The sequence below is a fragment of the Glycine soja genome, chromosome 19, assembly GCF_004193775.1.
Source record: "Glycine soja cultivar W05 chromosome 19, ASM419377v2, whole genome shotgun sequence".
NCBI classification, from domain to species: domain Eukaryota; kingdom Viridiplantae; phylum Streptophyta; class Magnoliopsida; order Fabales; family Fabaceae; genus Glycine; species Glycine soja.
This window is the reverse complement of record NC_041020.1, coordinates 40761850-40783290: the sequence shown is the minus strand read 5'-3', so window position 1 is coordinate 40783290 and position 21441 is coordinate 40761850. Positions and strand designations below refer to the sequence as shown.

The following is a 21441-nucleotide window of genomic DNA, read 5'->3' as shown; positions in this document are numbered from 1 at the left end:
ATATGACACATACAGATTGTCGATCTGTATGAGCCATACTGATTGATGATCCGTATAGGGTTTTTTCAGAAAAAATGCCATTTTTTGTTGGAGAGGAAGATGAATAATCACAACAGTACGAGAAGTGGAGGAAGAAGAAGAATTGCAAGGAACAACCACGAACGATGACAGGAAGAAGAAGCACAGTAGGAAGAGGAAGACGAACAAGAAGCGCCATAGGAAGAGGAAGATGAACCGCCGTAGGAAGAGGAAGAGGAAGGGCCGTAGGAACAGGAATAAAAAGAAGAAGGCCGTAGGAAGATGAAGAAGAAGGATGCGCGCACCGTACGGACGAAACTATAGCTTTATTTATATTATTAGGGTGAAAGACATTTTTGCCATTTCATCCTATGTGTTGGGTGCACCAAGTAACACTCTTGCTACTATGATATTTAAATGCTCACCATGGTAGCCCAACCATAGAAAAACATATAAATGAAATATGATTGTGGGGTTACTATTGGCCCCAATAAATTGCTCTTGTCCCCTTCTAGCAAGAGCAATTACCAAACTACCCTTCTCCACCTCCCATATCTTCATTCTCTTCTCCCTTTTTTCCTTTCTTCATTCATTTTTCCTCTTTTCTATTTCCCTTTGTTCCCGCTCTTCACTCTTTGCACTCACACTGCCAAGTATTTTCATTTTATTTTCATGGTCAAAAGGAATCAGGATTCCATTGTAAAATTTCGCACAACGGAATCACGATTCCATTATTTTCGATGTTGTTGTTGCACTACAAAATCACGATTCTATTGTGCAATAGGTTCTGTTGTGCATTTTTTTTAGAAATAAATATACTTTTGTACTGATTATGTAGGTCAATAAATTGGAATACGTTTATATCTTGATGAGGTTATAATGTTAGTTGGAGGGAGAAATATGGATAATGGAAGCCAATTCCTTTACCGGTCTGACCTTTTTTGTGGAGCCGAGCCTAATGATGGTATGTGGATAATAATGATGAAAATATGGGTGATGATGACATTGATATGCAGGCGCAACCTAGCTATCTTGACTTTTCTAGTTATTTCATTAGACTTTTATTTGCATGTGTGTTTTGTTTTGTTATTGAATAATTTTTCAATTCTTTTAGATTTTTCTAGAGCGGGATAATTTGTTAAATTGGACTCGATGTGTGGGAAAGGAGCACATGTTTGTGATTAACATTCATAAGTCATAAATAAGTATAAAAAAATATGTTATACTAGATTGTGAAAAGGGGGGAGAGGGGAAGAATTATAAACAATACATAGACAAATTAGTGAACAAGTCCACTGGAATTGGAAAATGTGGGTGTCCTTTTATTGATCCACTTATCTAAGCTGCAGAGTTGAACCTTCTTTTCACTTAGGGTTCGTGTGCCAGCAAAGTCTCGTCTCATTTCCATTTGATTTGTCAATGGAAATCACTTTATGCAGGTATTTAATATCTACTAAACATACCATTTACCTTTGTAATCTAATATTGATTTTTTTTTCCCGATAACTTCATCTTTTGTATGTATGATATGGTAATGAAGTTTTTTTTTTTTAAGGATCATTGTCCAATGCTTATTGTTGTACCACAATGAAGAACTTACTGCACACCCGAAGCCTGCTCATGACAAAGGCCTTACAATTAACGCATACAAGCTTTCAACTCAATATAATTTTAATCAATTAGAGGATCTAAATATGTGGTATATTTTTCTAAAGATTGATATATGTAATATTAATATGTAGTAGACCTTTCTTCAAATATGTAGTAGATATTTTGTTCATGGCAAACATTGAATGTGTATTCCATTTTTTTTATGGATGTGAACCTCAATATGTAATTAATATTTCTATGAAATTATATGCAATACATGCCTTTTTGTAGAATTTTAAAAATTCCAAAAAAAAATTACAATGGAAGTGGAATTATACTATAAACAATGTATAATAAAATCACACTTTTATTGTATATTTTTTCTCCAAAAAAACAAAATGCTAAATGGAAGTGTGATTCCGTTGTATATTTTTTTGTTCCAGGAACAACATTGAAACAAAAGTGTGATTCCATTACATATCATACAACGGAATCACACTTCCGTAGTACTGTCATGTTTTAACCCCCCCTGCATAATGAAATCATGATTTAATTATGTATTTTCTACACCCCGAAAAGCATTACAACATCATGATTCCATTACACAAAAGAGGGTGTGGAATTTTTGCACAACGGAATTTTCACACCCCTTATTGTGTAACGGAATCAGGATGTTGTAATGCTTTTCAGGGAGGGATAATCTTGGAATTTTGAGGGATTGTAGGGACCAACATCAAAACCTACTGGGGTCAATAACAACTCATTGTGATTGTTTACTTGAATATCTTTTAAACCAGCCATGTGTTGTATTCAAGCCCATGGTTTGTCTCTTATTACTGATATTGATTTCCATGCCTAATTTGTTGGTAACATAATCTCTCTTGTCTGAAAAAAGAAAACAATTTACGATAATATAGAAAGTTAGTTAAGCACATTTTAATTGCATCAATTTCAATTAAAAAATAATTTTTCCCAACTTAGCCTTCATTAAAACTTGTTATTTATTAGGAGTAAAAATAAGTCATTGAACCTATCATTTCAATTAAATGGATGATATTTTAAAGATAGTAGCATTAATTAAGTTAAAAGTAATAATATTTTCCTATATTTGATACCAAGAAATAGGTTTTTTCCGTATATTTAAGACCGGATGGAATATAGTTCCTTTGTCCCAAAAAAGTGTCATATTAGGTTTTCAATTTGTAAAAAAAAATTGAGGAGAAAATAAGTGGCATGCTAGGTTTGCATTGTTTTTGGAAAAAAAAAATTGTCCTAAAAAGTGTGATTTATGTTTTTAATTTAATACTACCTACGTTCCAATATATTTAAGAAAAAAATAAAAACATTATTTTGTTCCTAAATATAAAAAATATATGAATACTTTTAAATGCATTAAATGGTAATTTCTTTCTATACTCTTATTTATTGTAAAGACTATTAATGAGATAGGTCATACTCATTGATGGAAAAAGCTATCACTTGAAAAATGAGTAATATCATTAAATACAACCATCACTTAAACCAAGTAATTAATATGTATTATTGGAATAAAATTTGAAGTTATGATATCATTAATTAAAAATAACTAACTTAACCATTTTTATTTGTCTTCACAAATTAGTTATTTTTTTTTCTTTTAAATAAGAAGAGGTAGTATTACTTTAGTATTAAAGTATGGTGTTAGGTTCAATCATGTGATGTGGTTCTAGTCCATCGGTATAAATTTTCTTGATGTTTAACCTCCGTTGGATTTTCCAACAACTATCAATTGATTCGACGTGGTAATTGACTCAAACAAGTAAGATGGTGGTGCTGGATCCATAGACATGGGGATTTGTTGTATCCATAGTCTTGTTGGCAGATGAGTCAATGCATGAAGGGTTAGGCATCTTGTCCCGAGAAAGATAAACAACAAGTCCAACTAATAGTTTCCTGAGTTGTACTGTTGTTATGTTTAGCACTTAGCAACATTCAACAAGTCCAACCAATGGTTGGACTTGTTAGTTATGACCATTTTGATTAACATATTAACAACATACTTTAAAGGGTGGACCTTACTGAGCAAAATATAAAGAGATGTCATCAAGTTCTTAATCTTGTGGATCCTCACATCAATATGGTTTATTCTAGCATGCTAGACCTAATTTGTTACCAAATTGATAAAATTTTAACTATAAGAATTATAATGAACTCCTTGTTACTCAATGGCCAAGTCCTTTAGTATCCCCGCTAACCACACGACTTTCTTGGAGTTGTTTGTTATCATGATGTACTCAATTTGAGTTGTTGACATTGGCACAATAGACTAAACAATAGGAGGTATGATTTGTGAGAGGAGTGGGATTTTTTTTTATATATAAAAATCAGTTTTTTTCTTCACATATTTTACTTTTTTCTATCACAAAGTAAATTATGTATTAGTTTTATATAATATAAATCTTTTTATATTAAAATATTATTTTCCTTATTTATTTGTCTAAGTAACCAGAGTAAAAAGAAAAGCTAACCTTTTATACTTTTATTTTCCCCTTAATTTGAACATTTTAAAAATATAATTTATTTTTACTTATTCTCTCTTAACTCTTGCTGTTCTCCAACCCAAAGCCTGGAAGTCCAGGATCGTCTGCATTTCCTTATCATTACACGATACCATACTAAATATATATATATACACAGACACATACATAATTTACAATCTCTTTTTAAGTGATATTGAGTTGGTCTTATCCAAAATGACTTCACTGAAATGAACGCCGACACTAATTTTTGCTTTAGTGTGTTTGAGTATTTGAAAGTGGGTATCAAAGCACGCGAGAAAAACGGTTTATTCGAACCTATCATTTTTACTTTCTTCTTGATTCTACACCGTGCTTTTCATACTTTAATTTGACTTTAACTTAAACTTTGTTATTTTTTTTTTAACTTTATTACTTTTATACAGCTTTAGTGTGCTTGATACTTGAAAACAGAGTGGTTATTGTATGTGACTGTTTCAAAATATCTTTCTAGTGGAACCAATGAAAATTTATTTTTCAGACTGCAATGCTACATGACTACAATTCCACTAATATTATAAGAAAACCCCTTTTTAGACAACTCGTTTACAAGACTATAATTCCATTAATATTATAGGGTTTAATTAAAATTTTAGTAAAAAAAATTGGTAATTTTTCTCATTTGTTACTTCATTTTTATTTTTCTTTTAAATAAGTTACTTCATAAAATATTTTTTTTATTATTATTTGATTCTTTTTTTTTTCAATTCAACCCCTCTAAATATTACAAGTTTTCCATTCAGTCCCTCTAAAAGGAATTTTTTTTAAAAAAACTAATAGTATCTAGGATCAAAAGTAAAACTCATAATATTTAAAAAGCAAAAAAGAAAACCCATAGTATTTAAAGAAACCAAATAAGACATGAAAATTAAACATACGAAAAATTATTTAAAAAACTAAAAACGAAACCAAATAAAAAAAAATGAGTTTTTAAGAAATTAAAAACTTAATCAAGCCATTATAGCTTCTTTGTGCTTAAGTTTGACTTCTAACCATCCTCCACTACTAAAATTTCAATTTCAGTGACAGCCATACAACATTAGGAAATTTATAAGCCAAGCAAAAAGAGAACATTTATGGTACACAAAAGATATCATGGGTGATAATAAAAGAATTTATTGTTTCTAAAAGAATTAAAAAAGCACTTTAATAAGCTAAACAATAGTGCATTGTTATTTTTATCATTAACTTCCACCCACTTTTCTTTTATCTTCTTTAAATGTACCCAAACCGTGAGTTGAGAGTAGACCATAGTTGATTCCAAAACTGTAAATACCAGTGTTCCTAATATTTCTCTCAATACTGCATGATCAAAAGGGAATAAAGTCTCTGATCCGCGCAACTTTTAGTGATTGGAGTTAAACCACTCCTCAACCTCTTTAAATCATACAAGTTATGCCACCAAAAAAAAGAAAAAGCCTTCCAATCCAATTACACCTTTTAGTTATCAACAGCAAATGAGTTTCTAAAACATAAAGTATACTTTTAAAGTGAAGCTAAACTAGCTAAAAATAGGAGAACTTTGATAGATGCCAAGAAATGCTCAAAATAGAGACAATAACAGTATGCTGCAAAGCTGTGTGCAAGTGAAATGTTATAGATTCTTGTTTTCCTTTTTAACCAAAATTAGGCAGAGCCAACCAACTTTATTTGCTATAGTTCTAGAAAAAATAATTCCTTGTATCACATAAACTCCTGGACACTTTTAAAATTTGACGGTCCAGCCGAGTCAATGAACCCTCTGATGGACAACTCTGGCACAGTAATTTTCTTCCCGAGCAACTCATGGTCTATGAAGACAACAATCACAGTGATATCATCATGAAAAATCCTTCTGTTTCCTTTCTCAATCTTCTGAAGCTCTTTATATTTCATTTTCCTTTTATTAGCTGCCTCCTTTAGAGCAGCCTTAACAAGTTTTCTTGCAACCCCCTGGAGTATTTTTTTTAACAAATGCATAGCATAGCATAAGAAAAAAATTTGAGCATTTTCATATATACAAGGGCAAAGATAATAGAAGAAACATAGAAGAAAGGATAAGTACAAAAAGCATACATTTCGTGGGTTCTTCTGAACAATCTCGGCTGCTTGCTGATTTGTCATGTATTCCCAAAGTCCATCAGATGCAAATATAAGAAATTTGTCATGGGGCTGCAAAACTCTTGAACATAGAGATGGTTCTGCTGTTAGCACAGGTTGGGTTATAGGTTCAGGCATGTGGAAACGTGGGAATGATGGATCGAGAGAGAACTGCGGCCACTTCAAATATGCATCTCCTATGGATCTCGATACCTGAGAGCAGTTGTCAGTGAACAAGAAAACCGTTAAGTTAATACAGTGCACAAACAATATCAATCAGCCTAGAAGGAAGTATCACGTTAATAATTGAAAAGCTAATTACAGAAAAAAAATACAGTGAGTAGTTTAGAAGTGAACAGAAATGAAATGCAGCATAAAAAATATGGCTTGCATTAATAGAAAGTCCTGAAAATTTAAGCATATCATAGAAGTAGAGACACCTAGCTAGCAAAGTCTTATAAAGCTAAGCAGTGTACACATAAAGAATAATTAGTTATAATTGCCATAAACTTGAAGGAGTCAAAAGATCATCATCTGATAATTATAGTGAGTTGTAACAAAACCTATTACATTTGATATAGAATTAAGAGGAATGCATCGAATATAAACATATACATTTAACATTTAATGGTTTTGCAACATGCATGGTGAATTATCATGTAATAGAGGAGGATGTCCACAAAAGATGGAGAGGAATGCCACCAATCACAACCGGTCCACCCATCAAATGATGAGGTAATATGCACTACAAAAAATGAGACAAATAGTTCCTAGTCACACATGGAGACTACAGGAAAAATCATTGTGCAATGCTTGGATTCTTTATAATAACAAGAAAAATATGAAAAAGGATCCATAAAGAATCCAATGTAACAGTGTAGGTTATTTTGGGAAAGAGGAAGAGGCAACAAAAACTACTAAGAAACTCTTTCTAAAGGTAAAGAGCAAAACAAAACCTGGATGATGCCTTTGACACGCCATGTTCCACGATTCATTACTACAATTTGTGAATCTTGTGGATGCAAAGACCTAAGTTCTTGTCTAATCTCCTCCCTACAAGCATTGTGCTCTCTAGTCAGCTGCTCGGCAATGATCTTGTTAGATCTACCTAAAGAACCAACAACGGCACGGGAGTCTCCAAGATTGGCGATATATAGAGTCCCTTTCCAGATAACACCAACCAGACAACAGGAACCAATTGATGCAATCAAAGGCTTTATCATATAACTCCTATGAACAAGTTTCATAAACCCATCCTCTGTAGCAGTAACAGCACCTCTGAGAATTTCTTCAGAGATAGTTCCATTATCCTGAGCAATCCCTGTAATCAGGTTCCACATAAACTTCCATAATTTCTTAAACCAATGCAGTACCAACTCCGCACATGATAAAATAGCATTAGGAAAAATGAAAAAAAGAACCAAGTTTATGCAAACATATTGCAGGTCAGACAAGCATATTTATGTTGTTATGCATGTTAACTCACAGAGTTATGAACCAATCAAATTAGCTCCAGAAACTAAAATCAATTAACTCGCAAATTTAAGAATAAGAAAACGAACTATGGAAATTCATAGACCACGCCACTCCTAAATTGACAGATAAATCAATTTGTGGCATGTGTCTTAGATCACACAATATGTATGCCAATTTTTTTATCATCTTAAATGGATAAGTTGCTTTTTCCATTTCACACACACATACAATTATAAAAACATTAGCATGCAATCCTTTGGATATACAATCAAAATTTGGTTCCTTTGAATTTCAGGTTCATGTTTCCGTTCCATCCCTCACTCTTTCCAAATAAACAAAAAATACCATTCAAAGAATCAAAAGAAAAAAGCATCAGAAGGCAAACTGAACTTTAACTAATCAGTTTCTTGCAGCCGCAATAACAAGCAATAAAAACAAAGCAACGATAAAACCAAAACCAGCCAGGGCCAAGACCATATAAGCCAAAAGACCACTCCAAATAACAACAACAAGGCACAATCTACACGATTATAAAAATAATAAATAACAACACACACACACACACAAAAAAAAGGCCAAAAACAAATAAACAAATTTAGAAACCAGGAACAACCAAAGAAACTAAAAAAGACTCACTCATTAGGTGCTGGAAGAGGTGATCTCTGACGAACCGTGAAGCTTCAGGACCACCATGGCCATCATAAACCCCAACAAAGATGGCGTCAGAGCCAATCTCGACCTGACTATGATCCTCAATAACTTCATTGGCCTGAACCACAGCAAAGGAGAATTCACCACAAGAATGTTTCAAAAGGTCTCTACGCCACAGAAGAGAGTCTTCAACTGATGAAGTAGACTCATCAACACCATCATCATCATCATCACCATCTTTGCTCATGCGGGCATAGCGCCTCACAGGCCTCAAGCACGACGAAACTAGTCTTGCAAGCCACGAAAACATCCCACATTGGCTGTTTTCTTGGAAGGAAAAAGATTAAAGGGGTGCTGAAAAGATCCAAACTTTGGTTTCGTGGGGTTGGAGGCAAGAATTGGAGGCAAGAATTGGAGGGCAAACAAGGGTGTGAGAAAAGATTAAAACTTGTGCTTGGGCAAGGAAAAGTGTGGAAAAAATTGTAATTTTTAGAGTTGGAAGAGAGACAAAGAAGAACGAAAGATTAAGGAATTGCAATTGCAAATTCTGAAGATTTTAAAGCTCTCCTTGAAGTATTTAAAACAGATGTATATTCAGAACTAGAATTCGAATTGTTAAACCTCGTAATGGTTGAAGAGAGAGAGAGAGAGTTTGTTATTGGAATTGGGATTCCAAAGCAAACATAAAGATCTGGTATTTGGGAGTGAATAGAATGATCTTGTGACTAGTGTTGTTGAAAGAGAATGGCCAAATGATGCATCTTGATTCTTGAGGGGTAATGCTGAATTTAAGCTTAAGCAATGGATTCTTATAGAAGAAACCGCTATGGTTTCTCTGCTTTTGTAAAGAAAGTGCAGATTGGAGAATGGTGAGTGTGAGTGAGGAAGGAAAGTTGACGGAAGCTTAGGTTGACTTTGAAACGAACAAGAGCGTATCAGTTTTGTTGTTATGCATTTTTTCCTTTCTCCAATTTTCTAATGCCCATTTGCCATTTTTAGTTTTATATTTATTTTTGGTGTTATCTCTTGGACCTCAAGTTTTTCTTTTTTAAAAAGGTTCTGGATCTCTCAACTTGACAACGACTTATTTACATATTTGCCACTAATTTGGGTGGACCCAGCTCCAAATTACACCACCCATCAAAAGCCAACCCAAGTCCACATTTTTAAGTAGGCAATTAATATAAGAAATTAAATTTATTTATATAACTTTTTATAGAAGTGATGTCTTTTTTTTTTTTTTGGAAAATGTGTTTTTTAGTTTTTATATATTAATATTACTTTTCTCCAATTTTTTAATGTGCATTTTCTATTTTATTTCATATAAAAAATATGTTTTTAGATAACTTTTCTCTCCAATTTTCTATTTTTTTTTGGGAAAAATGTGTTTTTTTTTATAATTTTTCTTCCATTTTCTAATGCCCATTTTCCAATTTTGGTTATACTTTTTTTTAGCATATTCTGTTTTTAGTTTTTAATTCTTATACTTTTGTTAAACATGATTTAAGTCTTGATGAATTTAGTCATTAATCTTTATATATTAATCTTTCATTTTAAAGAATTTATCATTTTTTTAAGTTAGAAATGATTAAATTCATCTGATTTTAAAGTTTGAAGGCTAAATCCATCAAGTACAAAGACCTCGATGGTGCTTGACCAAAAGTATAGAAGTAAAAATAAGTTTTTTCTTTTTCCTACAATAATTTATCTTGGAGGTAATTTTATTTAAGTCATGGTCTCACAATAAGTGTGAACATCTCTCTTAAGAAAGTTTTAAAGAATCTACTCAAATAGCTATGAACATCTCTTCTAACAAAAAGTTAAATTCGAGTTTGTTACAATATTAAAGACTAGTTTCTCCACTAAAGACAACCTTTTTTGGTTTTTATAAAAATAACATTGTAAAAGTGTTATAAAAAATAATGTATTAATACAGTATCTTGACACAATTTATGTAATATCCAATTTCCCTATTATTTCATTTCATTAAAAAAAATTATGATTATATTCTTGTAACATATATTTATTTATTAGTAAGTAATCTTAATATATATTTATTTAATAGTTAGTAATCTTAATTTGATAATTTTTTTTTTTTATCTAAACGAACACTTAAAATAAGGTATAAAAACAACTATTTATATGACATGTCATAATTTTAATGAAAGGAATGCATATTCTTGAAACAATGAAAGCTAAAATCCAAATGGAACATGCCATGCGCTTTCTTTATTATTAGTCTTTCAGATCTAATGAATTATTTTGTTTTATTTATATTTTAAGTAAAATATACATAAAGAAGTGATAAGCATTCATTATTAAAAAATATCAATACCCTAAAAGAATTTTTTTTATTATTGAAAAAAGTAAGAGGGCAGAAATCTCCATAAAATGAATATTGGCCATATTTATATATCAGATTCACGGATTCACCCAATGCATTCAAACGGCTAAAAGGGTAGAAAGTATTCTGTGTATAATATTAGCCATATTCAGTATGTGCGGCTTATAATTTGTGCAACATTAAGTCCTAAGATTCTTAGATGTGGTAGAAGGTATTTTGCCTTCCAGAACTAAAAGAAAAAGTTTTAAACACAGGTTGTAATAAAAAAGAGTCTTAAACACAAGTCGCATGTGAAATGCCTCTTTTCTGAATCTGTTATTGCATTTAATTATTTGGTTTATCTTGGCTAAGTTTTTTAATTTTAAAAAATTGCTCCAATCTAATCTGACCTAATTTAATCTAATAAAATTCCTGTTAAATATGCATTAAATAATCGTGGTTGCTACATAGGAAGCCAATTAATATGATCGCAATGATTCCTTTTCTTTCTCTCTCTCTCTTTTGGTTCATTGTGACAAATTGGACGATGTACGTGAGATATTAGGAGAGAATCATCGCTATGCCATTATTCCCATTTCCTTTTTCCACCCACCTAATTTTATGTGCTTAATGTTTCACCTAGCAGACTTTAGATGAAACAGTTGTTAGAGAGAGAGAGAGAGAGAGTTTAGATTATTGTAATGAAGCTTTTGATTAACATAAACACAGATTTATAATTCTCATATTCTTCCTGTTTCAGATATGACATATTGTAAACCAAATGGATATTGGATGAACGAATAAATTTTATTAGTTGAAAGCGAAAGAATAAACAAAGAGTAAAAGTGAAATACATAGAATCAGTAATTGAATTAAATTTTAATGGGGCAATATACATAAAGAGTGAGCTTTTGCATTTTGCTTCTGACCGGGTATTAGCTCATATACTTGTAATAGACTTTTCATCAGAGCCTAAACAATATCATTGATCAAACGCTTATGGCGATGATAATGCTTTTCCAGGAAAACTCTGGAGGCACTTTCCACGGTTATACGCCATGTCTACAATGATGAAAAAAATAAAATAAGGATGGCTAATTTGTTATCTCAATCTTCATGGTAAAGAAAAAAAAAAAATCTTTACCCGGAGTACTATATTTTAAAAAATAATTAAGAGACAAATATACATCCAGATAAGATTACTGATCAAAATTAATAAAATTACCCGGAGTACTATAATTCTTTATTTTTTTTGGGTTACAAAGTTTGAAGCTTCAAGCTAAGCCATCTTCAGGCTTAAAACATTCCCCCTCTAAAAAAATTGTATAAATATAACTTTTCCTACATTATTATTCTATCCCCATGTTTAGGGATTTTAGCCATAAAAGTAAGCTGGGATTCATAAAATTAATCACCGTATAGTTAGTTAAATTGTATAAAGCAATTCTAATTCTCAAATTGACAAATTACTTCCCCTCCAGAAACTCCCAGAAAACGAACTGATTCTAATGAATTGACCATCATAATTTTATATTGTTTGTTTTGAAGCTTCAATTTAAGGACAACAACCCAAGCATGGTTGTTTAAAACAAAACTTAAATCTAGTTTCCTAAATATTTTTAATGTTGTTTTCTTTATTAAAATTAGAATTTCATTTCATTAATTAATACACCAATAAAAGTTGGCATTAAATCATTAAGGTAAAATCCTAATCCTAATTGAAAAATAACTTCAAAAACACCTAGACATCTATTCTTTTCTCAAACACATTTAACAATTTTCATACAACAAAAGTTACATTACAATCCCAAGTTAAAAAAAAAAAAAAACTTCGAACCTAAAATACAATTTATTTGAATTCTTTTGTTTTAATTTGGTATGTAAGTTTAGAAATTTTTACTTAATTTCTCTTTAAAGCGTCTGCTAATTATTAGACCAAATTAATTCTTCTATCAATACTTGTTATAACTGAATTAATTTTGGTTGACAGCACAGATTTATATATTGTGACATCTTTCACATAATTTATCTCATGTTACCAAATTGAAGTTAACATAATAAATTAACAAAAAAAGTCCACTTAATAGTATAATAGAAAGATTTCATTCGCACCAATATCACAATTAAAAAAATACTTTAAAATACCAGAATAAAACAAACATTTTATACTTATAAAACTAAATTAAAATCAAAAGTACTCAAATGAGGACTTTAGTTACCATATATGAACCAATAGCATGCTTTGTTTGAAGAATATGAACTGAATTGGGCACACTCACCTTATGAATGGTTCCAAAGAGTGACGACTTGTTTCTGACATCCCTCACCCTCAGCTGCCGGAGCAACACCGACCTCCGCGTCACTTTCGGCGGCAGAAGGGACCTCCTTTCCACCACGGCGGCGCCACCATTCATAGGGCTGTCACAATCACATTCACTTTCCCTCTTCTTCTTCTTCCTCCGTTTGTTTTTTCCGGCCTCGTTGGAACCCGCTTCGGCGAACTTCCTCAGAAGCTCATCGGAAGATTTCCTGGTGACATGCTGAACCTTAGCTTCAGTAGCAATAGCAGTGTCCATTGCAAGTGAAACTGGTATAATATTCTATATGATATATGCACTATTTATGTAATGTAAGAAAATAGTAATAATAATATGATTATATATATGTGGTTTTAGAAGGGTGCTATAGTATATGGAGGGGGTGGTGAGGACCGTTATGGAAGGAATATTGCAGAAGCAAGCAAAAGTGGTAACCAATAGTGAGTGATTTATTGTTGAATAATGAATGAGAGAGGGAAGGAAATATAGCCGTTGGGTGGGGATAATAAATTGTGATTGGTTTAATTTTCATAAGGTTTTATTTCTTATCTCTGTTTTTTTTTTTGGCTGTTTCTGTATATTCTGTATACGCGTATGTTTATGTTTAAGCTTGGCATGTGAATTTTCTGATGGCAACAATACAATACTAAAGAATTGAGAGGACCCACAATTGCGCTCTCCTTCTTCAGTTTCAGTGCTACCTTGTTTCAGTGTTGGCCTAATAAAAAAAAGTGCTTTATATTAGTCAGCCTAATAATGATTATGCCGTAATTAATAATAAACCTATGCTAAGGCCTAAGAGGAGCTGTAAAAGTTGGATCTGGATCGGGGGTGTCGCCAAAGCAGCAATATTCAATATTGAGGATTGATAACAACATACTTTTCCTAAATGTTAATATCTTATTGATTAAAAGGTATTCAAAACTAAACATTACAAATAAAATTGGTTATATATGAAACCTGCCTCAATTAAGTCCATTTTATCATTTCTGTTTCAGATTAGTACGTTACAACATAAAACCTGCCTCACTTTATATTATAAACACCAAAACAAGGTGATCCATCAGTCCATCACCAGTACTCTCCCTTCTCCGCATTCATTCTCATCATTTATAAAATATATTTTTGGTCTTGTATTTTTGGTAAAAATTAGTATTAATTTTTGTTTTAACTTTAATCAATTTAGTTTGAGGTTTGAAAAAAAGTAGTTTTTGCTGTGAGGATGAATGACCAAATTGATCAAAGTTAAAATTTGGAGACTAAAACTAAGTTCAAACAAAAGTACGAAAATATATCTTTTCCTATAATAATATATTGAATACTTTATTTTCTTAATGAACTAATATATTAAGCCCACTAGAAGTTGTAAAACAATTACAATAATAAAGTTGCATTTATAGAAAAAGAAACTTTTAGGAAGCGTTTGTTTTAAAATATTACTAGTTTTAGGAGAGAGCAAGCTTAAAAATAAGACATTCGCATATTTAATACGAATTTTGCTATAAAAAAAATAAGAATATAAAGGATACTTCTCTGTTGCTAAAAGGGTCTACACTTGAGAGCATTTTGGATACATTTCTTCAATGCCATGAGATTGTGCAGATTAACAATAAAACATCCAAAACTTGGTTGCATAATATTCTCCTTCCCTAAAACGATAAATAAGTGCAACTTATTTGTGCTTGTAGGTGTATATCTAAGATGGAGTGTTTAGTTATGAATTAATGTGCAATATAATTTAGCTGAGCAGATTCAAATTATTAATAATCGAATATATATAGCTGGTTGTATTTGCACATTAGTAAGCTTCGGCATGGGTGATCCACAAATGGTTGTGAAATCAGTAATCCATGTTAATAATTATTAGCGAATCAACAAACTTATAACTGACGTATAATAAAATTTAAAAATCAATGTATAAATGGCATGGGAGTTTAAAGCCACGTTAGAGTAGATCTGTAGAAAAACCTGAAACTGAGAAGGGGGGTAATTTAACCAAAAACGGTTAGTTTGAAATCTCACAGGTTCATCCAGATAGAGACGGAAGAAATATGTCCAAGATAAATAACATTCTTTTTCACTACCTTAGGAGCATACATATTTTTATCAATTGGGGACATTAAATTAAAAAATGACATTTTCGTTAAGTGTGAAAATAATAATCAACAGCAATTCAACTTGACACTGATAATACACAAGAGGAAGCCCCCCAAAAAGAAAACTTTTTTTGGACTTGAGTTCTATTTTCTTCCCTTTCTTGCATGCCATAAGCTTCAGCCTTCCTTGCCTGGTAAATTCTCCACCTCTTTTTTCTTGTATCTTGGAAATTTTCTTTAACCTGGCAAAGTTTATTGACTTTCCCAAGGATTGAAAACTGAGAATATTTCTAGAATTGGATCAGAACCAAAACTCTTGTCCATTAATCTTTGAGCAAATTATACTTATCTCCCCAGTTTAAGACTTATTACACTCACACTCACTCATTGTTAAGACTTATTACACTCACTCACTCATTGTTGAACCCCTACACAAAATCCCCTTAAGTTTTCAATTCCATTACACATCTACCCCTGTTCCATTTATTTTAGCACATCATGTGTTGTGCACAAGTGATTTAATGAAATTTTTGTTCCAAAATACCCTCATCATCTTCTTAGACATTTGCTTTCAATAACACCATTACAAGAACACACCTCAAACAGTTTCTGAAATTTCAAAACACAAAAAAGAAAATTCTTTCAAGAACACTTCAAGACTACTAAACAATCATAAAAAACATGACCTTCAACACTAACAATCCATAGAAATTTCTCCCTGGGAAAAAACATAAAACAAGATCCAAGAGAACCTCATCAAAACAAAATCACTATCTTATAAACTATCAAAAACAGTACAAAAACAGTAAAAAGATGAGAACTTGAGAATCAAATTTAACAAAAATAAAAATAAAAATTTCAGATCCTTCTTAGAACATACACTTGCCGATGCCACCACTCTGGCACTGCCATGCCATGCCATAATCGCACGAGGTACCTCTTCAAATCTTCACTTCTGCAGTAGATTCGAGGGGGAAAGGGCAATTTTTGGGTCAAATCTTCACTCATCGCAAGTCACCTTCATCTTATTGGGCTAGTGTTGGGCGCTTCACTTGAGGGTTGTGATGTTTGGTGGAGTGGTGGTTATGGAGGTGAGGAAGATAGGTTGGGATAGTTTTGCGGCAAAAAGAGAAAGGAGGTTGGCGTCATGCGTCCTGTACCAAGTTGGACAGTATGAAAAGGATTAAAATTTAAAAGAAATAATTTTCCCGTTTTAATCATGAAGATACTAGACATATCAGTACTCAGTAAACAACATTTGTTAAGAAAAATTTCTCGAGCTCCTATTTCTTCAGGGTTGATGATATACCTCAGCCCTTTGGCGCTCGCGTTTCATGGAACATTCTTTTGCAGCTTCAAGGTCCATGTTAAGCTACTAAACAGAAATGCAAAAAGATAAAAGAAGCAAAAGATGAATGAAGATAACTTTTTCTCATATATTTTCATCCCATTGCATAATCATTATTTATAGAGGAACCTAGACACATAGGGCTGCTACTAAACATGGACCAACTGCCCCAACGCGCAATCACAGAGAGAAAGAATAACATAATTCACATATTTTTGTTATAACTCAATTCTCCCACCTGGTTAAACATAGTCACTGAGGAGGGGGCTGGCCTCTTAGGACTCCTTTTGGGTTTGGCCAACCAAACTCATTCTGGTGTGATGGGCGAGTTTGGCCCCAGAAGATACCACGTGGGAGAATTGAGATAGTTTACGGGATTCTTATAACCTTGAGGACAAGGTTGTTTTCCCAGATGGGGGAGTTGTTAGAAATATCAGTATGTTGCCCACTAGCAGACCCAAAAGGAACACTAAGAGGCCAACCCACCTCAGTGACTATGTTTAACCATGTGGGGAAAGGACAAACAGCAGCATATTCCCATTGTCTTATCCACTAATTTCATTATCACCAAATCAGATTCTGTTATAACAAAAATATATGAATCATGCTATTCCTTCTCTCTGTGATTGCACGCGGGCAGCTGATCCATGTTTAGTAGCAACCCTATGAGCCTAGGTTCCTCTATAAATAATGATTATGCAATGAGAATGAAAATATATGAGAAAAAGTTATCTTTATTCTTCTTTTGTTTCTTTTATCTTTCTGCATTTCTGTTTAGTAGCTTAACATGTAAATTTTAGCAATGGTGTGCAATGGAGTGGGTCGGAGGAAGGGAGTGAGGTTCGTGGAAAAGCTCATCGAATTGGATGAGGAGGGAGGTGGTGGCTGGGGGTGTGTTTTGGTCTGTGGGGGGTTGTAGGGAAGAGGAAGGTTGGGCTAGGGCCGGAACTGGCGATAAGTGAAACAAAGCGAAAATGCTCAGGGTCTAGGCAAACCGCTTAAGCTGTTGGTTTGAAGCAGTGGAAAGGGAGAAAGGGACATCTGCGAAAAGGTTGATGGGCTAGCCCAAATACAAAAATGACACGGTGAGGTTGGTGTAGTCCATGGTGACTGAGCCTAGTAACTTTAGCCATTGAACCCCCAAAACTATGTCTGCACTGCTGAGGGGAAGGTGATAAAGGTTGAGGGTGAATGTGTGACCTTGAACGGTAATGGATACCTAAGGGGAAGTGGTGTTGCAGTCGAGAATACTATCGTTATCCACCATCACCTGGAGTGCAGTTGTTGGCAACGACAACAGATTGAGGAACTTGGCCATTCGCGACTGGATGAAGTTGTATGTGCTGCCTCCGTCAACCAAAATCACGACACTGTGGTGGTGGATGGAGCCATATATGCAAAAATTCTCTGGTGCCAGCATCCCTGCTAGTGCGTTGAGACTTATCTGAGGAAAAGAATTGGGTTCATGATCGAGGGGTGCTAAGTTGTCAGAAGAAGTGTCCCCTGAGGGAAATCCTGAACACTGGGTTCCAAGTTTGCAATGAACAGGTGGAGACGTAGCTTGCATTTGTGATCAAGAATCCATTTCTCGTCACAGTGATAGCATATACCTTTGTCTCTGCAAACAACCATTTCCTCTAGTGTTAATCGTTGAAGGGAATCTTGGAGCTGGACGGAGTTGAAGATCCTGCGGTAGTTGGTGTCGGCGATGGCGGATTCTGGGAGGAAAATGAAGTTGCAGGCCGAGGTCCGCGGCGCCTGTCGTTGAATTTGTCTTCCTGGAGTTTGGCTAAGGCAACTGCCTGAGGAAGAGACAATGGCTGGAGGCCTGTACCTCCCAACGGAGTTCCAGGGTCAAACCGGAAATGAAACAGCTCAATAGGAATGGAGGGCCGAGGCCCACGATCTGGTTTGCTAGACGTTCAAATTCCGTCAGGTAGTCATTGGCGGTGCCTCGCTGTTGCAATTTGAACAAGGCATCCTATGGATTGTCGTAAAATGAGGGGGCGAAACGGGACCCCAAGGCCCAAAGCATCGCCGGCCACGAAGTGAGGAACCCGTTTTGAGACATCCACTGGTACTAGCATAATGCCAGTCCCTCCATGTAGAACGACGCCACTGTGAGTCTCTCGTGATCCGGTAAACCTTGATAATCGAAGAACTGAGAAATTTGAAAGATTTATCCCATAGGATCCTGTCCGTCAAACCATGGCGCCTCTAATTTCATGTGAGGTCAAGAAGGTGGGGGTGGAGATGGGGTTGGTGGTGATTTCAGAGATGTGGGAGTGGTAGTGATTGCTACCAGACATTCGAGGATTGAATCAATTTTAATATTCACTACGGACTAAGCTTGGGATAATGCAGCATGGTTTTGGGCCACAGTGGTCTGTCCCTAGGTAAGGCGATTGACAGCCTCTTCCAGGTGGTCAGTGGTTGTTTGTCTGGTATTATGTTCGGGCATGATGGAAAGTGGTGGCTGCCAGGTCGAACCAGTTGTGAAGCTACTAAACAGAAATGCAAAAAGATAAAATAAGCAAAAGAAGAATGAAGATAACTTTTTCTCATATATTTTCATTCCCATTGCATGATCATTATTTATAGAGGAACCTAGGCACATAAGGCTGCTGCTAAACATGGACTAGCTGCCCCAACACACAATCACAGAAAGAAGGAATAACAGAATTCATCATCTTCCTTTTGTTATTCTCTGCATTGTGATTAAAATTTATAAGCCTATCATATCATGGTTCTGAAAACACAATAGAAAGAGCAACAACAGCAGGATTCTGTCTGGGAACCATTCATGTATAAAAACTGCTTTGGCATTCCTCCCACATATCGCCAAAATTATATATATATATAAAGGATCAATTGACACTGAATGTCAAACTTGACAAATTGAGATCTTCTATAACTTTTAAAAAATGTTAAACTTAATCAATCCAACTTTTACATAGAAAGTTCTCATGGGAAAGATCAAGTGTGTAATTTCATATAATTTCAAAATTGATATTTCATCACATCACTTTATTTTAACATATTATCTATTATTAAAAATATAATTAAATTCTACTAATAGATTGCAAATCTATGAATGACTAAATTATTTAAAATTTGGTATAGATGATCATTAGTATAATATCATATAATTCAACAGTTGCATTGTTAAAATATAACATTTGTATGAAGCTATTAAATGTGTCATGTTAGACACTATAAAGAAAGATTAAAAATTTGTTCATATGCATCTCTAATAACTAATTCTGTTCTCCAATATATACAGAAGAAAATTGACAGAGTGCCTCTAAGTTCTAACTTCTAGCATAAATAATGAGTAACACAAAAGTTTAACAGCAATTTTCTTACCTTGAAAAGCCTCACTTGGCATGCTAGTAATTGCTTGTAGCATCCTTGTGTGCCTTCCATCATCTTCCTCTCCAGAATCGTCACTAAGAGCATTTTCATTCGAGTAATCATCATCCTCACTTTCAACATCAGATTACGCATTCTCATCCTCAAATTGATGAGAAAGGTCATCCTGGACGACAAAACCAGGGTTGTAACGCTTATTCTTGGTGGACACCTCCTCAGCTCGTTCTTCCTTGTACTCGTGTACATCATTGTCATTGTAGTCGTCAGAATCAATGCTGTCAAAGGAAGTGGTAGGGTTTAAACAGTCAAGCTGTTTTTGCAAAGATGAGGGCAAACAAGGGCCCCTCTCCTTCTGTTGAGTGTTTGGCCGCTTCTTCTTCGACTTCGGTCTTTGGCGGTTGCCTTCATTCCTCTCCTTCCGCTTCTTGTCTGCCATTGTCTGCAGCTGGCTGCTTCAGAACAACAACAATTATAATATCAATCTACTGTTCTTAAACATCGATTAACTTAACGGAGACAGTTTATTTAGCTAGCATTGCATCAATGACAATGGTTCTAAATTGCGGTTCGCGACCACAATTTCTCACAATGTCAAGGATCGCGACAAAACTGCAACCGCAATTTAGAACCATTTCACAGCCATACATAACGTATCAATGCTTGCTTTGTTACTAAAAATATTCAAAGCAATCGAAAAGAACAAAACAAAATAGTTTTGGAAAATTGTCCTCTATAAAACTTGACCTAAATTATTGATTCAAAGAATCCAAACTTTGCTGCAATGGAACACTAGAGTTTAGAAAACTCAAAATAACAACTCAGCGCACAACTAGAAAATAAATAATATTCAAAGAAAATAAAACAAAATCAAATGTACTCACTGAACTGAAGGAAGAACCGAAGCAGAGTCGCAGAGAGAGGGGCTCTCGTTCCAACAGAAGTAAGTAGTGCGCGATAGTACTGATAGTGATCTTACTAGTTACCAAATACCCCCAAATTTGTAAAGAAAGTGCCACGTATTAGTCCCCATTGTTACACGTTATGGTCTTTTTGTCATATATTTAAACAATAATTTTACACTTAAAGTTATATTTTTAAGAGTTTGTTTCACATTAAATTATTAAGTTTAGAGATAAAACTGTCTATCAGATTATTTTTATAATTTTTTTTATTAAATTTAATTTTTTTTATTTTTATAGGGACCAATTTATCAATATTTCACATCTTCATGAACAAATTTTACTATTTAATTATTATAAATTATATTTTGAATTTATAATTAATAATTTAAATTGTAATATAAGACTATATTTAACTATTGAAAATTTATTTTAAAGACTAGTTTGAAATGGGAGAAGAGTAAATTTTAAAATAATTGTAAAAATAATGTGTGTAAAAGAGAAAAGAAAATATGTAAAAAAAAATTAACTTCGAGTAGTTTATAATTTTATTATACCAAAATAAAGTAGTTTATAATTTTAACCGATAATATGGCTATGCAGTTAAAAAAATCATTTTACTCTAACAGATATTTTTATCTCATATAAAATTATTCATATGCCTATTGGTTATTTCGCCATGGGAGATTTATGTAAAAAAATTGTTAAAGTAAAAT

The 21441-nt window shown here is 33.4% G+C and overlaps 3 protein-coding genes across 5 annotated transcripts; all 3 read right to left on the bottom strand.

Moving 5' to 3' along the window:
* Positions 1–5475: 5475 nt before the first annotated feature.
* LOC114397982 (probable protein phosphatase 2C 25) lies at positions 5476–9345 on the bottom strand. Its single transcript, XM_028360076.1, has 4 exons — positions 8355–9345; positions 7199–7563; positions 6219–6455; positions 5476–6095 (listed from the first exon to the last, which is right to left on the bottom strand). The coding sequence occupies exons 1-4, from the start codon at positions 8677–8679 to the stop codon at positions 5847–5849; spliced, it is 1176 nt and encodes a 391-aa protein (XP_028215877.1). The 5' UTR covers positions 8680–9345; the 3' UTR covers positions 5476–5846.
* Positions 9346–11480: 2135 nt separating this feature from the next.
* On the bottom strand, positions 11481–13432 carry LOC114399624. Its single transcript, XM_028361828.1, has 2 exons — positions 12972–13432; positions 11481–11754 (listed from the first exon to the last, which is right to left on the bottom strand). The coding sequence occupies exons 1-2, from the start codon at positions 13266–13268 to the stop codon at positions 11665–11667; spliced, it is 387 nt and encodes a 128-aa protein (XP_028217629.1). The 5' UTR covers positions 13269–13432; the 3' UTR covers positions 11481–11664.
* Positions 13433–15153: 1721 nt separating this feature from the next.
* LOC114399062 lies at positions 15154–20827 on the bottom strand. Of its 3 annotated transcripts, none has more exons than XR_003663639.1 (4): positions 20708–20827; positions 19821–20275; positions 16416–16481; positions 15154–16260 (listed from the first exon to the last, which is right to left on the bottom strand). XR_003663639.1 is itself a non-coding variant. In XM_028361160.1 (4 exons), exons 2-4 carry the CDS (start codon positions 20079–20081, stop codon positions 16252–16254), a joined length of 333 nt encoding a protein of 110 aa, XP_028216961.1. In that variant the 5' UTR covers positions 20082–20275; positions 20708–20827; the 3' UTR covers positions 15154–16251. The 3 variants fall into 3 exon arrangements, 1 of the variants encoding a protein (XP_028216961.1); XR_003663640.1 differs by having other exon boundaries at positions 16416–16478; positions 19821–20278; positions 20708–20812; XM_028361160.1 differs by having other exon boundaries at positions 16416–16478.
* Positions 20828–21441: the final 614 nt, after the last annotated feature.

Bases quoted from the DNA above. Each gene is read 5' to 3' on its own strand.
- LOC114399062 (XM_028361160.1), bottom strand. From the start codon at position 20,081: ATGACAATGATGTACACGAGTACAAGGAAGAACGAGCTGAGGAGGTGT. The intron at 16,479-19,820 runs GTAAGAAAATTG...TCTGTTTAGTAG, and splicing joins GCCAAGTGAGGCTTTTCAAG to CTTAACATGGACCTTGAAGC.
- LOC114397982 (XM_028360076.1), bottom strand. From the start codon at position 8,679: ATGTTTTCGTGGCTTGCAAGACTAGTTTCGTCGTGCTTGAGGCCTGTG. The intron at 6,456-7,198 runs GTTTTGTTTTGC...AACTGCTCTCAG, and splicing joins GTGTCAAAGGCATCATCCAG to GTATCGAGATCCATAGGAGA. The intron at 6,096-6,218 runs GTATGCTTTTTG...AAAATACTCCAG, and splicing joins TTCAGAAGAACCCACGAAAT to GGGGTTGCAAGAAAACTTGT.
- LOC114399624 (XM_028361828.1), bottom strand. From the start codon at position 13,268: ATGGACACTGCTATTGCTACTGAAGCTAAGGTTCAGCATGTCACCAGG. The intron at 11,755-12,971 runs GTGAGTGTGCCC...TCATCATTGTAG, and splicing joins TCTTTGGAACCATTCATAAG to ACATGGCGTATAACCGTGGA.